Source organism: Austrofundulus limnaeus, unplaced genomic scaffold (genome assembly GCF_001266775.1).
Source record: "Austrofundulus limnaeus strain Quisiro unplaced genomic scaffold, Austrofundulus_limnaeus-1.0 Scaffold41, whole genome shotgun sequence".
Classification (NCBI taxonomy): Eukaryota; Metazoa; Chordata; class Actinopteri; order Cyprinodontiformes; family Rivulidae; genus Austrofundulus; species Austrofundulus limnaeus.
In genome coordinates this window covers 805,848-824,325 of record NW_013952443.1, presented here as the reverse complement: position 1 = coordinate 824,325, position 18,478 = coordinate 805,848, and the positions used below count along the sequence as shown (strand labels likewise).

The 18,478-nt window shown below is 38.1% G+C and overlaps 1 protein-coding gene across 4 annotated transcripts in view; it reads right to left on the bottom strand.

Moving 5' to 3' along the window:
• The window catches only part of dazap1 (DAZ associated protein 1), a 22,356-nt gene extending 4,291 nt beyond the window's left edge, over positions 1–18,065 (bottom strand). For 2 of the 4 annotated variants that reach the window (XM_014007279.1, XM_014007276.1), the window contains exons 1-11: positions 17,887–18,065; positions 17,077–17,117; positions 15,422–15,588; positions 14,957–15,022; positions 12,671–12,778; positions 12,435–12,483; positions 7,752–7,834; positions 4,168–4,315; positions 3,948–3,980; positions 3,289–3,438; positions 1,375–1,539 (exon numbers count right to left, since the gene is read on the bottom strand). In XM_014007279.1, the coding sequence (XP_013862733.1) occupies positions 1,375–1,539; positions 3,289–3,438; positions 3,948–3,980; positions 4,168–4,315; positions 7,752–7,834; positions 12,435–12,483; positions 12,671–12,778; positions 14,957–15,022; positions 15,422–15,588; positions 17,077–17,117; positions 17,887–17,918 (1,042 nt within the window). In that variant the 5' untranslated portion in view covers positions 17,919–18,065. Of the gene's footprint in view, positions 1–1,374; positions 1,540–3,288; positions 3,439–3,947; positions 3,981–4,167; positions 4,316–7,751; positions 7,835–12,434; positions 12,484–12,670; positions 12,779–14,956; positions 15,023–15,421; positions 15,589–16,414; positions 16,496–17,076; positions 17,118–17,886 lie in introns of those variants that run through there. The other 2 variants (XM_014007277.1, XM_014007278.1) reach the window with 2 other exon arrangements.
• Positions 18,066–18,478: the final 413 nt, after the last annotated feature.

Here is an 18,478-nt window from a genome sequence, read left to right as displayed (position 1 = left end):
CTTATCGTCCTCATTTTTTTTACCGACCTCAAAAAAATTTATTGTGCAATTAATTGATTTATTGACTATTGCGACAGGCCTATGTGACGTCTTGCCCCTGGGGAGTGGCCAGACCCCAAAGAAAATTTAAATGTATGTCATTTGGTTTGATTCATTACCAAAGTACTCAGAGACTGAATAAAGGTCTGTATTTTGGTCCAGCTGAAGGTGTTGTATGGCTTTATTCTTTTGCATTTAAATGCTAAGTCTAAATTCGAGTTTGAGTTTGCTCTTGCCTCGCCGTAAAACAATTAAAAGTGCACATAAATAACATACAAAACCAGTGGCTTAATCCTAAATTAAATCAAGTATTAATTAATCAAACATCTAACTTCACATGAGCCAAACTAAAAATCATGCAAACAATGTCATACCCAGCATCAGCTATGCTCATATTTAACCCTTGACTTTGTATCAATGAATGACAAACCTCTGTGAGGCTGGGTTTTTTTTCCTGCTGACTGAAAAATCACACTTTAGAGCCTGAACAAGCAGCAAACATTTAAAGCGAAAAAAAAAACATAAATAAAAAGCTTGATGGATGACCAGCACAAGCAGGAAACACTGAACAAGATGTGCACCTTGTTGTGACTGACAGTGATCACGTGACTGGTTTAAAATGTAGATTCAGCCGTTTGAAGGAGCTGAAAGCCACATCAGGGAAAAAAAAGTAAATAAATAAATAAAAACTATCAGCAGCCTGAAAATTAGGGCTCCTGAATGAAATCTTTTACCCACTGTTACTGCATATTTCCTGGATGCCAGTCAGATTTGTGACAATCATGACAGTAAAGCAACATCATTGCACAAACTTGTAAATTTTGCTCCATTCTGTTCCACATTAGCTACATATCCTGGTCCTAAACAGTTTAGGACCAGGATATGCAGGAAGTGCAGAGGAGAGTTTTAAAAGGATAAAATCAAACGCACACCAAGTAAGGGTAAAATGACACAACTTTTTAAAATTTAACAAAAATGCAAAAAAACAACATTGCAAGGCAGGATGATCTAATTTAACACCTACCAATCTTTTAAAACAAATCCCTAACTAGAAATGACCTGAACATAAAAGCCCATCATCCGTGTCTTCATGGCAGAGTCAGTGGGGTTCACGTATGCAAGAAGTGCGTTTGGATGTGTAGCTGTTCAAAGCTAAAAAGGCACAGAGAGCGAGCGAGCTCCGGTCTGTGTAAGAGCTGCGGTCGTGAAGTCAAATGAGGTGTAGCTGCGCTCGATAAAACATCTAGAGAGATGGGCAGGATCGAGGGGGTGACTAAAACCCAAATGGGACAGAAAACAGGCAGCGCGCTCCTTTATGCACCGTGCTTTTCTTACCATACTGGCTATAAGGGAAGTCAGGCTGCCCGGTGGGAGCTTTGCTCAAGTCCTGAGTTGGTGTGGTTGCAGGAGCGAAGCCCAGCGGCGCGGTTCCTGGAGTGGTGGGCGGAGGAGGAACTTGWGGAGCATACTGGTCTGCGTGGGGTGTGCCAAAACTGTAACCTGTTCAAGAGGAACCACACAATTTTCAGTTCAGTGCCTTTGTGATCAATCGCTACAATGGTTTGTTCACATTATTTTAATAAGAATCTTTTGATTGATACTTGTGCTATCTAAAAAAAAATATTAAAGTGTCTGTGACGTGGATATGCTTCAAATAAATGATTTTATCCATTTTATCGCATAATTGGCAAATATTGTTTTGAACTTTGCTCAGCCAAAGTGAAACAGGAAGTGACGTAAAGGGGAACTCTTCAAGAAAAGATACTCTGTTCTTTATTTATTGGAACAATATTATTTGAACTCTAAATTTTCTTCATCTTTCTGATAGTAACTCAAAATAATCGGAAGAAACATCACATCTCTATAGTCTGTGTTGTTAATTATAGTAGCAATGCTCTGTTTGCATGCAGTCATTCCCCTTTGACATCACTTCCTGTTAATTCTCATGCAAATACTGTATCTCAACTGTTCATCTCAGCATCACGTTGTTTTGTTTTGTTTTTTTTGCAACAAGTTATTAATGTTATATTTCCAAAACTGCATTCATATGTAAACTGTGTATGGTTCATCCTTTGGTTTGGTTTTGTCTAATGATCTTACCATGAACAAAATTGCTTTAATATAAATAATTATGCAGTATAGAGTTTGAGTGCAGCCACTGCCAATATCTTTAGGAATGGTTTCGGTTTTGAAGCAGTCTTTCAGCCACCACAAACTCTTCTTCTTTGGTGACATCCTACATTTCAAGTTTCACTACATATTTAAACCATATTTTKGATTTTGGATTTAAACAGCTGAAGCAAAAATCAAACTGTGGATTTAGGCTTTCAAAACAGAAAATCAACACAGTTGTTTTCTTTTTGAAATTTTATTTTGAAATGAAAAAAAACAACAAAAAACAAATAACGAACCATACACAGACAGGCACTTTAATAAAACTAAAATATCAATTTACCATTTCTTCCCTATGTCAGTTATAACAAATCTAACTCTTTATACGTCTTTAATAACATTTTATCCCAGATCAACATTTTATCCTTGCATGTAATCACAATAAATAAATCAAAATAATATGCTGATGATTTTTTTCTAAGGTTTTGTAAATCAATTATATATTGGCTCATATAGAAAGACAAACAATTAAATCCATTGCGTTTCTGGGTGTCTGCAGTCATGCTGTCTTCTGATAAGATGACGGTTCCTCCCTTACCAAGGCAACCGCTACTTTAAAAGACTTCACATATGTTTTTCTCTCTGTCTCTATTTTCTCTTCACTTAAAAAAAAAGGTCACTGATGATGAAGACATAAATAAACTAAATAAACTAATATTTGGTTCGTTTTATGCTGAGGTGACAAAAAAAAGATTTCACATATTTAATGTGTTATCCTGGTTTTGGTTTGATTCTCTCATATATGGAATTTGTTCAAGTTTTTCTTGTTTGATTTTTAATTATGGGCAGATATAAGATAATAATGGGATTGTTTTTTTCATTCTGCACCCCTTTCATTCAGTAATTGATTTACTTTTTTAATGGATTTTTTGTTGTTTTTAATGAGTGAAATAAAATGAATTATAAAAAACATGTTTACACACAATAAACGCAGGAGCTTTGAAAGTTCAACCGTTATTTTAGGCCTCAAAACAAAAAACTTCTTTGAGATGATGATTATTATTTTCTAAATATAAAAAAGTTCTGAACGTGTCATTTTGTAAAAAAGAATAATAATAATGGAGTGGTGGGACTGACCAAACTGAGGTGCTGTGCTGTAGCCCTGCTGAGGGTAGCCCTGAGGTGCTGCGAAGCTGCCAGCCGGGGTCGTAACCAGGAATGCGTTAAAGGGTGATGGAGGCTGTGTGGGGGTTCCCCGGCTTGCTGTCAGCGGAGATACGTACCCACCTGGTCCCAAAACAAGCACAGTGTTAATATATGTAGGCTTTTTGTTGTTTTTACTATACATTATGAGCTTTGAAGTAAAAAAAATGCCAAAGCAGATACATTTCTGCTCTGACTGAAGAGCCAGCGAACAGATAATCGATTAACTGTTTGAGGAAAGCGTCTGAAAGTAAAGCATTCTGAGGTCGACGCTGGAGCGAGTCCTGCAGGTTGACCCTGGAGGTGTTGATAGGAAGTCGAGCCTGACCAATAGCAGGAGGCCAGAATCCATTCAGGCCTGCCATCTGTCTCAAGCAGCAAATTATCAGCAGCCTCAGCCATTATGAATCACAGATAACGTACTGTTAACGGTCGTCACCCTATAGGCTGCACTGCCTGCAAACCCGTTTCTGCTGCACAAGCACTTCCAGATAAGCTGGAGATCACACGGCAGTCACTTCTTTCTGCAATCTCACAGTTACAACATGGAAGAGACTCACTACAGCAGCATTAAGTGACGAGCTAATACCTACCTATGGGCTGACCAGTAGCAGACACCCACACTCCTTCAGGAAGAGAGGAAAGAAAAACAAGTCAAGACAGGATAAAACTGACCCCTGAAGGAGAAAACGTTGAATATTCAGACTTATATCTGTCAGCTTAACATTAGAGCAGAATACTTAATGTATTTAAGGTTTGTTTCTGTGAACAGCGAGCTTTTCTTGCTCTGATTTGGGACTTGTTCCCGCTCACCCTGTGGCCCATAAGGTTGTTGCCAGCCTGGGGCCGGTTGTGCTGTCCAACCATTAGCTGCAGTCAAGATGCCCCTGGGTGCCCACTGACCAGGGCCAAGCTGGCCAGGAGCTTTGCTGTCACGAGGTTCTGCTTTCTTTACTTCCACCTGGACAAAAAGGACAAGAAGGGGCACATTTGGCAACACCAGAAAGAGGTCAACGAAGTCCCTCACCTAGACAGGCCTGTCCTAAAAACTGAAACTTAATCTCAACTTTCTGGGCCAGTTTGAAACATTTCACTTTATTGTTTATTTAATTAATGTAGGGGAGCTAACGTACGTTAAAATAACTGGGCGGCCACAAAGGCTGCAGGCTATGTGTCCCAGGTACTGAGAGGAAAAACAGGATTAGAGTCCTCAGAATTATATATATAAAAAAACTACTTTGAATTATAATTTAACTAACTGTACCTGAGAAACATAGATTTAAATTTGTTTAGTTTTTTTTAAATCAACTGTCCTAAATAAAATAATTATATTCTAACGTAAGGTGATGACTTACCTCCAGCTAACGCTTAAAAAGATTATTTTTAAATTAAACTTGGAATAAATTTTAAATAAGTCATGGATGTAGAGAGAAAACTGCATCTCAGATCTAACAGAATATAAACATGCAGGTAGCACAAACAGTCTTTTGAGTCATTAAACTGAATCTTCATACTGTGTCAAAACCAGGAATAAATTGATTCTATTAACTAGTAAAATTCTACAAATAAAATGTATAATGGATAGGTCATTTTAGTTGTGCTTGCTTTAGATTACCRGTACTTGGATTTATTTACAAGCATTCATTTTTTAAAATTTATTTCTATAAGCTAAATTAAAAAATAAAGCTTTTGAGGCACTCATAAATGTGTTGCCCGGTCCTGGTGGTTAGTGTGCAGACTACCAGCCGTTAACCAGAACAAAGAAACAGGCTGAGACTAAGGGGAGCCAACCAGAAATAGACTGAAGGGTTGAGTTATTGGGGTCACCTTGCGGGAGGAAAATGAATCGCAAATTCCTCTCTGCTTTAAGGTGTTGCCACCTTCCCCAGCCTCCCGTCTTCCTCCTCTGACGACCTAATTACGCGCACGTTTCCAGCAGTGGCCTCGCCGCCGCCGGCTGCTACCTGAGCGCGTTCTCCCGTGGGCGTCGCAGCCACAAGTGATGGATACCGCRACTTCTCTACGGTCCCCAACAGCAGAGCTGGGATTTGTTTCGCAGTTTGATGTGCTCCAATTTCTAATTTTATAACTTATATCTCTCAGCCTCCTTCTAGTTCCAAAAAAGTAAAGTAATGTCATGTCAAGAACAATGGATTAGGTAAAGCCTTGATTCCTAGAGGAAATGAGGGCAAAGTCAAGGGGAGAAGTACTGCTGGAGAGTATACAGGTTGGAATTTAATATCTTAATATAATAAATTACCTTTGAATCAAATTAGGGCTTTTCTAAATGTTGAATAGCTGAGAAAAAAACAAGAGGAACTTTATTTCTTAATAGTTTTTTTTTAGCTCCTTGGAAGGGGTTTTCTAGAAAGAAAAAAATCTTCACAAGATCAGTTTCTAATCTAGTTTATGGTCTGATTAATCTGAAGTGCYGATGCCAAACGTCAACTACTTTTTCTCCATATCAAGAGTTACCACACTTTTTTTTCTAAAATCTAAGCTCATAATTGAAAGAAAACAAAAAATAAATAAAAATAAAAATAAAAAAAGTTCAAACCAAGGAAGAAATTTCACTTAAGAGCTAAAGATCCAAAGATTTTCTCGCTAATAACTACCAAAACCAAACCATGTAAATCAAACATTCAAGAACTTGAACCAAATGTGCAGCCTTGAAAAGACCTCAAATTTATACATGAAGAGACATACTGCCTGTAAGATRTATTAGCTTTGTTTTTATCACCATCATAAATCAACTGTAGTAAATCAAAATTGGCTTTCTTAACAAAAAAAGTTTAAAAAATACCTTCTTCGCTGTCAATGTGAAATCCAATTTCAACTGAGTAATACTATGAAAATTAAATAAAATAAAATAGACAACTTTATAAATACTTATATCAGTCTTTGACTCAGAGAAAATAATTTTGAAAAGAACAAGTCATGGTATTTTGTCAAATTGAACGCAAGCAGGAGAATAGTGAACAAGACCACCAAGACACCTGGGACCACTCTGAAGGAGCTACAAGCTTCAGCAGGTGAGATGGGAAAGACTGTGCTACAAAACTGTTCCAAATACAAAAACATTCAACATTACAGGTATGTATGTTATATGTTGCATATTTATCATTGCAAAATCAATGAGCTCAACTTTGATATACATTATATTTGTGCACGTTAATAATAAAATATATATTTGGTCAATCTAAGACTCTCACTAAACTTAACGTCTGGTTTAGATGAGAAGAGAAGTGAGGGGTGAAGAAATATTGGGTTTATTGATCGTCACCCCAATATCTCAGTTTTTCTGATTCCAACCGTTTTATTTTACCCACAACTTCTTCCTGTCCGTTTTTTTTTTTTTTTTTTTTTTTGGGTTGGGGGTGGGGGTGGAATGAGGCCATCTTTTAATCTCTCCATCTCTGCTAAATCCATGCCCAATCTTTTTGGGGAAAGGGGGAGTTTACGTAGGATTTAGAGCCGTTGAAGCTGCGTTTAAAACCCAAGAGTTTGAGCTAAACTTTAGCAGATATGTGTCAATATAAATGGATTAGCCTTCCCTCGGCTGAGGCAGCAGGTGGGTGGTGTTTGCTACAGAGATTTGTGCAACACAAGGTAAGACAAAAGTTCAGGAAAACTTTAAATACGACTCCACCATTTATGTACTGTTTTTTGTTTGTTTGTTTTTTTCCCCTGCATGTGAAGTCTACCTGACGCTTAGCGTAGTAAACCCCGTCCATCTGGTGCGTTGACTTAGCTAAGCAAACACCCAGAAGTGATATGCAAATGTCTTTCTGCAACTTGTGTTTCAGGCTTTCGTTTGTTATTTAAGGAGCCGACAGACACAGTATGGAGATTCAGCTGAGGTCACTGAATTGAGCTTTTTCAAAATAAAATAGAAAACAAACAAACAAAAAAAAGAAAACATGTTGACATGTAAGTGACCTGCCAACAAAACATCAGAAACAAAACCAAAAAAGGGAAAAAATAAAAATAAAAGAACTTATTAGACCAATCCTTTAGGTGATCTCTGTTTATTACGATTCATTTAAATTTAATTTCAACTTGCGTCTTATTCTGTTACCATTTCATTGCATTTTACTCTATGAATTATTTATTATTTTTTGTAAAATAGTGTACTTCAGACACTCTAAAGGAGTGGTCAGTTTAAACAAAGCCTTGGGCGAAGCTTGAATCTGCAAGTGGAAATGAAATTAAACAAATATAAAGCTGACGCACTAATTAATTATTAAGGGTTTTAGATGATGCCAATGATGCTGAGCTCGCTAATTGAAATTTAATTACTTTACATTATGAAAACATCACCACAACAATCTTTTCATCTTTTCATCGCCCAAGCCTCTGTTTGATCGTAAGGGTAAAATAAGACTACAACTACACACTTTTTTGCCCATGATGTCGTGAAAATGCATGTTGACAGCCTGGTCCACTGATTGTTCGGCCTCGAAAGTAATAAATCCAAAACCTAGCCAACGACCAAGAGTGAATCAAGGTAGCAGGGGGGGTTGTGACAACACAAGATGAAGAACAGTATTGGGCTTCAGCAGATTGAGGCTCCGTCAAGACTGAGCAAGAGGCTCCTGGGGTTCGGATGACGTCGCAGACTTGAGGAGTAACACAAATCCAAGACTAATGCCTGGGGGGATTGAAGGAAACCTTTCTCTTTACTGTGCAGAGAAATATGTGGTGAAGTTAACAATTATAGACTGCTTAACTGTTAAACATGAAGAATGACAAGTGTTAGCATTCCATTTATTGTGAAATATCACAGACAGAGAGTCAGTCAAGTCAGCTTCAGAAAAGCCTGAACATTTTGTTGACGGGTGTAAAATTTAAATGTTAACATTTTGCCACTTAATGCCGTTTCATCCAAACCCCACCTTGAACTGTCCCCGATATATATCGCTGTGGAGCACACACTCGCAGCAGCCATTGTTAATGCATCACAAAAATATGGAGAAACACAAACTGTAGAATGCCTAAAGCTTTCTCCGAGCTTTCCCAAATTCTGGATTTTTTTWAAATTATTTTTTTATTATTTTTTGCCTTTGAGTCTGCCAGGATAAGCCTAAAATGGACAATTTAAATATTGCTCACAGAGGTAACACAAAGATACAGGTCGTGAAAGCTCTGCCAAACTGATGATTTACTTTTTTTGTGCTCAAAAGATTTTCATGGGATTTACACAAAGTGCATCAAAAGGAGTATAACTTTTTTTTTGGCCACGATTACTCCGTAAACTAGAGTACTTCCAAAACTTTTCTTCAGAGCGTTAACAAGCTGCTGCAAGCGGCAGTGATCTACTTTCAATCTGATTATCTTTGGGCGATGGCAGAACTGGGTTGAGAGCGCATCTCCACTTGGGGACCTAACCTGAATCCAATTAGATGTCCTACGAGACGAGTAAAGATTTCAGAGACCTCTTGTACCGTGCCAAACGTTTCCACGCCTTCTGCTCCGCTGCTGTTAATAACATCTGTCAATGACCCATCCCTAACCTGAATCTGAAACCAAACTGGCTCCAATAAGAAGTCCAAAATATCTTTGTTACACTAGGGACAACCAATCATCTGGACTGGCAGTCATGTTCAATAACATTGATGTTTTCATTAACCAAGCAGAAGTAACCATTTCTATTAAGTTTCTACGTTATTTCAACAAACCAGTCAACATTTACTTATTTTAAATCAAATTTACAACTTGTCTATGTGAAAATTAGGACTTTTTATTTACACTGAGAGAAATCTAAAGATCTGGAACCAAGGTTTCACAATCTGAGTGACAATTCTTTTTTATTATTTACTCTTATTTTACAAAACTCAAAATCATCATCCTCCATCACACTCTGTCTTTACTCCAACTACCTCCATGTCCACTCTCGCTGCATCCATATCTCTCCTCCTCTACAGATAAACCCACTGTCCCTCCTTTGGACATGTCCAAACCATCTCCGTCAGGTCTCTAACTTTATCTCTCAGCGGTCCAACCTGCGCTCTACCTCTGATGGTCTCATTTTTGACACTCCCAAGGAAAACCTCAACATCCTCAGCTCTGACACTTCTATTTCAGTCGTCTCCTGACTTTTTGTTAACACCACTGTCTTCAAACCATACATCACAACCGGTCTTAGGGTTGGGCAGTATTGATCTTTGAGAGTCTCAAGAAAAAACAAACAAAAAATATAGAAAATTTAAATCTGAAAGGAGTACAGCTATGATGGTTTAACTTAAAGGGGACATATCATGCAAAATCCACGTTTTAGCCACTAAATACTTTTTTTTTGTATACTTGGGAGTCTCTAGGAGGCAGAAAAGTTTAATTTAGTTTCTCTTGGTGCTGCAAAGATATCTTTATATTCTGTTTGGATCATATCTTACAACCCTTTCAGTTTTCTCTATTTTTAAGGACGTTTTTCTGAATTACTACAGTTTCTACAGTTTTTAACACAGTTTCTGTGACTGAACTGCCAAATAAGATCTGGACTCACCAACTACAATTTGGTGGTCTTCATTCTCCTCTGGTTCTGGGTCAGACTCTGCTTCCAACATGTGAGGCTGGATGGGCAAGTCTTCCCTTGTTGACATCTTTTAATTCATTTGTAAATAAAAAGTTTCTGCGCTGCTATATAGTCATAAACCTCTCTGGATTGGACCTGTCTGAAAGCTGGAGGTGGGTGGAGTGTCAGTCGCCTCATTTGGATTTAAAGAGGTAGTCACAAAACGAGTTGATCTGAGACACACCTTAGAAAAGAGTGAAAGAGGGGCTTGTGGAGTCACAATAAGGAGGAATTCAGACCAAAGCATTGCAGTTCCGCTTCATATAGACACCAACTGAATGATTTAAACTTGACAAAGAGGAATTTAAAAGCATGATYKGTGCACTTTAAGAAACCCCAGACTGGGTGGTCCCCAAAGTTGTCAGTAAGCAATAGGCTGGCAGTAACATTTCTGTCACTAATTCGCACAGAGAAGAGGTACAACAGACGGGGTGTCTCTGTCCTTCCTCTGCAACTTTGTTTGTCTTCTGAATGGATAAAGGTGCTCAGAACAAGTCCCAGTTTTCATAGYTGTCTTGTGGAAATTTGGCACATCACTGTATTTCAATACCAAGGTATAACAACAATACCATCATACCGCCCAAGACTAGATGGTCTCGCTACTCTATTGTAAACCTTTCCTTTGACTTTTGGTTTTCACAAATGATTTCTCTAAATAAATCAAACATAACATAATTTATTTGAATCAATCTTCCTTAATAACCTGATAAAATCCCTCCATGAAGCATTTTTGTCCTACTAATGGTTACAGATGACCTTCAGCCCAGTAAAATCCTTGATGCACTTTATGTATGCCCTATTTAGACAGAGTAAAAAAAAGAGGTATTTTTGCATCTGGCCTGTACCTCTGTGCTGCCTGCCAATGCACAATAACCTAAAGGAGAAAAGGCAAATCTTAAAGAGACACTGTTAATCACATTCAAACCATTCACAAAGAGAAGGGCGGAAGAAGATAGAAAAATAGAAAAAAGGGCTTACTTACAAAAATACTTAACTTTCTACATACAGGAAAACATACTAAGCCATTTAAGATATAAGTAACTTCTAAACCAAAGTAAAAGAAACTTATTCCGATCTTGACTATATCACAGTTTTAGTAAGAGAAACTGTTAAAAGATTATATTAGGTTACTGGTGCAGTACATTGTACACAATCCTAATGACAAACTATTCTGGGTTTTCCCAACAGAGGATGAATTTGAAGGAGGAGCAGTAATAGTAAGTTGTGGGTCGTGGCATCGATGCTATGTGGGACAAATGAAGATGAAACAGCTGTAACTCGGTGGGCAGGGTCCGACACCGCCGGTGGGACCGGTCTGATTCCCAGAGAGACCGTCCATGCTAAAAGCGTCGACACGTCAAAGTCTCATAATATATTAACGACTCTACTGGACAAATATAAAAGGCCTGTCAGTGCTGAAGTCAGGAACTGGGTTAGAGAAACTTCTAAAGTGCTGAAAGCCTTTCAAAATAATTGCATTGTTCTTATAATAAAAAGTCTATATTCACCTTCTGCATTTGGGGCCAACAGCAGCCTCAGATCCTCCTTTAGATGCTCGAACTGTTCTCAATATGCCAGCTGCACGTTGTGATTAAGTACTTTATTTTTTTGGAGCACCTGTTTTTCTCACAATCTGTTTCCTTATCAGGGAGGATTTTCTTTCAACTCCCACAACACGTTTTAACAACACTCTCATCAGATGCACAAAATCTCCTGTTACATTTTAGGAGAAATACATATACAGGGAAAAAAAATCACACTTTTTAAAACACAATTCAACATATAAATTATATTTCTCTTTGCCCAATCAGTGTCACTGGAGACACATTTTGATGTGGACTTGTTTTACTTTACTTAAAATTAAAAGGGTGATCTTTTATGTGAAGTTATACTTGGATTAATAAATGTCAGTTTAATGCTAAATCCAAAGCATTTATGAATCTGAATGAATTTGTTAAAAGATTATTTAAAAATTTTCTCCACTGATGAAACCAGCATCAGTTCTGAACCAACCTGTATTTACCATCCTCCACTAAAGGTAATGTATTACAATCTGGTTAAAGATTGATTTAGTTCATAATAATCAGGACAAATGAAGGGAGATTTCTCTAGCTGTCCAACAAGGTCATAATACGAACATCAAAACAAAGCCTTTGGTCTTTAGAAAACATTCACAATTTTAATTTAAAGGTTTTAAAAGGAGCTATATGGAAAAGGTAAAATTAGCTTTTAGAATAGTTCTTATTTAATGGTGACAATGTTGTGGAAACGTATCTTTAACCATTTTAATTATTAACTTTCCTTGAGAGAATATACATTTTTATGTGTTTTAACCACAGTTGTTGCACTGTGAGCGTTTACATTCCTGCTATAGTGAAAACAATTTAATGAGTTTTTTTTTCCTCTTTGGGCCAGAATAGTTTGTCATCAGATTTAAGGTGATACAGAATGGAGCAGGAGAAGTAAAAAAAAAAAAAAAAAAGAAAAAGAAAATGGGATCAGCTTTTACCTCGGGGCCTCTGCTTCTCCGCATCATAGATCATTACCACCTCTGTGACCTTGAGCGGGATGAAGAGAAAGAGTGGCTCCATTTAGAAAAATGGACAGTGTCCTTTTTTAATCATCAACGTTCTGTCTCAATTGTAGCAACTCAACCTCATCAACTTTAATGCACAGCTAACTTGCAGTAGTATTGACCCCTTCAAGCAACGTTAACGACAGCCAGAATAGGTTGGTAATACTCACCACTCCAAATCTATTAAAATAGTCCCTGAGTTCAGGCTCGCCGCAGTTATGAGGAATTCCACCGACAAATATCTTCTTTGATTTATTGCTATCAGCTTTGCTGCCCTTCTGAAAAATAAAACAAACACAAAAAAAGAAGAAAAAAAAACAGGGAGTGTATGGATTTCAAAGTCTGTTAAAGGATCAGTCTGGGACGGGGCCAGTTAGCTGTCATCTATTCAGCCAGTGCAGAAGAAATTAGGTTCTCCACTTGCCCTGGGGTATAATTCTTAACATGTCATGTCAATGAAAACACTAGTCTCCACAGATCAGAGAGCACGGCTTCTTCCACTTACTCTCAACCACTGAGCATTTCACCACTGCCGTGAGACACCATCAACCCATAAAGGCTGGAGGCTGCTCAGGAAAACCATGTTAGCCATTACATATTCCATTTTCCTACTAAACATTCGGTACACTACATGACTTAAAGGCCGGTAGTAAAGTGAGAACTTCAGTCATAAATGCTTACAGACAAATATGTGACTTGTAAACCTGTTTTATTGACAGAAAATATGCCACAACTAAAGCCACTGCCAACCAGAAGCAAAACAATATCATTAAGTATCTGCTGGGGTTTGATGGCATTGTTAACTGACCCCAAATTTACTCAAGTTGGAGGAAAAATAACTGCCTGACTAAAAAAAAAAAAATCCTTGATCAGAGCAAGTTTAAGGATCATGCAATAGAGTGCATTTCAGAAGTTTTCTCAAATTACCAACTTAGATGAGATGTTTAAAAGAGCGACATCCTTAACAGGGCCGACCCACAGTACAGGCAGTGTAGGAATATCCTGAGTGCGCCGTCCATTTTGGGGGCACCACAAATGGAAGACAAAAAATATTTTACATCGTTTTATCAGAGTATAGCTGATTTAATCTGGAGAATAATCCCTGGTTACTCAGGTTTCTGAAGGCAACTTGTTCTGCTTTGCTACAACATGGTAAATGGTGCAGAGGATATTTTGTGATCAAAGTATCATATGATGCAGTCAAGACTAACTATCGGTGCTCGGTGTGTAAACAGAAAACAAAAAGAATAATGGAAGTTATAATCTCTGAAAACCAGACTTTAACCTGAACTTTATCTGTTCTGCCTTCCTTCATAAATTACGGATTTTATGTTGTTTTATTAATCCCAAGAATTAAGTAAAATGCTCATCAAATGGTGGGAAAATGAAGAGTTCTGAGTAAATCTTATACAAAATTACCGGACCCACCCTGGAACTGCTTTACTCCACAGCTGCTCATTAAAGGATTAATCGCGATTAAAATTTTTAATCTATGCCAAATTATCAGAGTTAACTCGACTAATTTCACAGCCCTAATTTTACATGATATTGCCCTTTAATATGAACAGGTGTTCCTCATTGCTGTCAGCAGATGTTTGCAGGTATGAGGTAGACTTCTGGTATTCTGTTTCATTTTAATTATATAGTTAGTTATTTTAATTGGATAATCTGTTTTATAAAGATAAAGATTATTATCAAAGACTATTTAATTTGGTATGTGACTGTACGTAAATTGCCAGTGAGATTTAGTAAATTGCACAAGAGGCACTACCTGAAATCTTGCCTAGAGCACCAAATTGGCTAGGGTCGGCCCTGATCCTTATTATAATATTACTATTGTAACACAAACATTGTAAAGTTTCAACATTCATCCCATCAATACAAGAGTCTTCGTTAGGGTTGGGCAATATTGGCCAAAAAAATGAATCACGATTAATTGTGGTATTTAGCTGATAACGATTAATTTGACAATTAATCCTCTGGAGTCCCTTGTGTCCCTTCATGTCCTTGTCACATGACCAATTTAGTGGGAAAGATTTGCTCTTCTGTAAAAATCTGTTCCAAACTGTGTCAAAATTACAGACTTCAGGCTACACATCAATTTTTAAATTGTGTTGATAGATAAATTACAGAAGTTTTTTTAAAATGTTCGTTATATTTGAAGCAGAGAGGAGCAGCGAGCGGACCCTGCCTGGTGGCATTAATCGTATTAATCGTCATGTGCCAAAAAATAAATCGATTAACGTTTTTCTTATGATTAATTGCACACGATGCGATTATGCCCAACCCTAGTTTTCGTAAAATAAATTTACAATAATTTATAAAATAGATAAAGCTTAAGGTTTGGTCGTGGCCCATCAAAGCAAAGAAGTGTCAAGCAAGGAAGATAGAGAGAGCGTGAACCTGAGCAAATACACCTAACCGAGCCTCTTCAGTAGAAACCAGATGCCTCTTACCCAGCCCTCCTTGGTTCGAGACTTTTCAGGCTGCATTCCTCTGGGAGTGCATGGCTTCGGGTCAATCTAACAGCAGAGGCAGGGAAAAAAAAAACGTTTCAAATCATCCTCTAATAAAGGCACCTTCAAATGTTCTTCATCAAATCCATTAGGGTGTATTGCTTTGTCCCTCTCAATGACACGTGCAGAATATACTGATAAGTTAAAGATGTGGCCTTTAAAATATCACTCCACATTTAAAAAAACTACACAGCCATTCATCAAAAGCACAGTTTAGAATCATGAAAAAAAACGTATTATAGTTCCCCCCAAAAAAATTTTTAACGCTAATTAAGCTAACAAATAAAAGTCGTTTGATTTAAACCCTGCAAATAAAACTTGTTTTTCTTCTCTAATAACTTCTAAACACAAAAAGCTATAAAGATTTAACACTCCAACACCAAACAATCACAAATCAATACTCACATTTCTTCCATCGAGGTTATGTGGCTTTGTTTCCAGCACTGTTCGTACACAATTGGGGTCTTTGAACTTAACAAAACCGAAGCCTCGAGACTGATTTGTGGTTTTGTCCTTCATGATGACACAATCTACTACCTCTCCATACTGCGAGAAGTAGTTTCTCAGCGTCTCTAAGGAAAAAAAAAAAGAAAAGACAAACAGGACAGTAAGGCCTCATGTAATCAAACGTAGATAAACAGTGAAAATTTGAAGTTACAACCAAAATTTTAACTAAGCCCAGTTTTCCTTCCTAACAGTAAAACAAAGAGCAGTCGTGATTTCTAAACCTCTTTCTTTCATTATGATAAATGAGCATGAAAATGTGTTTAAGCACTTCAACAAGCGCCGGAGCTAAAACTGGAACAATAAGGAGGTGTTCAAATAAAACACAAGAACTCCACAAAATAACCCAGAGGATCACCCAGTGACCTTGAGTTTATGTTACTGCAGATTACTGAGGACTGTACTATTTATACGTAAACATTAAATTACTGTAAGTCGTACACAGCAACTCCCAGAGGGCAAACAAAGCACAGACCTGCTGTCATCTTGCATGGAACCAAACATACTACCAGCAAATCCTGCACACACCCACAAAGCCAACTCAACTAAGGCAAGCAAGTTTGAACAAATGAGTAGCTCTGGAGAGAGTTGGCATAATTGGTTTTCTTATTGCTGAAAAGCCCCGGGGCACGAGAGCAGAAACAGCCACTGAGTTAACGCAGAACTGTGGCTCGGTTGTGAGCGCGCTGTTAACACAGACGAAAAAAAATAATTAAACAAGGACCACAAGCCAATAAAAGGGTTTGAAGCAAGCTGTATCATCTCCTGGTAGGACCGAATGAGGGAGGAATGTAAACACAGATGTAGATTCAATCACTCTGGTTTGCAATGAAGTGATAGCATAAAAAAATACATATTTATTTATAAAAATAATGCAGAAAGAACAATGCTTACAAAAGAGTTGGGTATCTCTTTGAAATATTCATACGGCAGTATTTCCTGCTGTGTAACTGGGTCTGGTGATGCCCTATTCTCCTTATAAAACAACAAATACAATCAAAATACTAATAATACAGGTAAGAATTACAGTATTATATACTGTTTTAGCTTCATAACGCACTTTACTAATACAATATTACCTTTATAGGCAGACAAAAAAGACGTTCTTCAAAAAGCATGGTAAATGTATTTACGTTAAGCAATTATAGCTATGTTTTGTTAAATAAAAAATGCACAATGACCAAACATAAAATAAAAACATTGTGTATATAAGTGAACAGATCAGCGTCAGACATATAAAAAGTCATAATTTAATAATTTCTGTTATTACTTTGTAATTACATTTACTGTGACATTGTGACAATGGCAAGAAGCTACATCTTTAGTAAATATATAGTATATAAAAATGTATTTTAAGATCTGTTTCAAAACAAAAACTCAGCTAATTCTGATTAAATCTGTAATTTAATCAACTTTTTCTTTATTTTCCAACATTTCAGGATCTGGTGTCTGGTTGAAATAAATCAATGTGTCAGTCATTACATACTGTTTAACAACAACAACAACAACAACAACAACAACAACAACAACAATGTGTGTGAGCATTTATGACTCACCTTGTGTTGTGCTCCAGTCCAACCCACCAACAAAAAGTTTCCTAAAAGAAAAAAAACGTGGACATCAATTCATAAAGTCACACAGGATTAAAAAGATAACAGAATAGCATCGACAGTAAAAGGTCTTTTAATGAACGTCCTGCCACGTAAGTCACCCGGAGACAGAACTGTGGCGCTTGGCGGAGCTAAAACACACCCAGCAGAACCTGCGGCAGAACCGACACGGACCAACAGCAGCGGGACGGAGCAGCTGCTTGGCTCCGCTACCAAAACGCTGACAGAGTTCAATCACAAGGTCTGCTTTAAGTATCTCAAAGTAGCTTTTTTTTTATTGTTTATTTCACAGATTAAAACGTGTCGCCGACAAATGCACACTGAAGCCGTCAGCTCGGTGCAGAGGAGGATGCTCCATCCTCCAGCGGTGCCCGCTAAATGTCCTCCTCGCAGCGGCGAAGTCAGGAAGAGGAGACGTTCGCTGCCGGAGCGTTAGCAGAACTAGCTCTGCTACTTCAAGCTAACTGGAAACAACACAAGTAGCCGCACTTCCACTGGGTTTTCTCTGACACCCGAAGTGACATTACCCTAAGTAAACTCGGGTTGCTTCACCGCAATCCCCGGCACCAAGAACTGAACTACTTTGAGGAACTACTTTCACTTTTTAATGTCTTTCCTCTGCTTGGTGCTAAGCTTGTTAGCCTCCGCTAGCCGTCAGATGACAGCTTGACAGCACAGCGCGCAGACTGCAAGTTGCGCTGCTATTTGTAGCGCAGCTTTTGGAGACGTCGAAAAGGTTTAATAAAGATGTCCTACCCGACTTCATCTCCCACTAAGTTGTTGTTCATTTCTGAGGCTGTAGTGGGGGCGGACTGCAGGAGCTGTGACCCGGCTTCTTGCTTCAGCGCTGCCCCTCTCTCAGACTGAACGCGGAGGAAGGTCACTCCGCTTTTTGGTTCAAACTGTTCTGCGCAGTGACGGCAGCCTTTAAAGGAACACACACACACAGCCGCACCGGGGGTGGGCTGCGTCCATGGGCGTCATTTGTGGGGCGGRGTTAGGGCGGTTATGATCCCCTGATCCAGTCAATATAACCCCGACTAAATTACATAATTAGCTCCAACACAGCAGAATTAAATGGTTAAGGACACAGCTGCAAACCTGTTGTTGCAAACCTGTACATGGAGGAAGTGGAAAAGAGAGCCTTGATGYYYTTTTCAGGGGTGCCACCGAGCCATTGGTTCAGATATGTTGACGACACCTGGGTTAAAATKAAAGCCCAGGAAGTCCAACATTTCACTGATCACATCAACTCTGTGGATGAATATATTAAGTTCACACGAGAGGATGTAAAAAAATGGCAGGTTGGCGTTCCTGGATTACGATGTCTCGGTTTCGGATGGAGGAC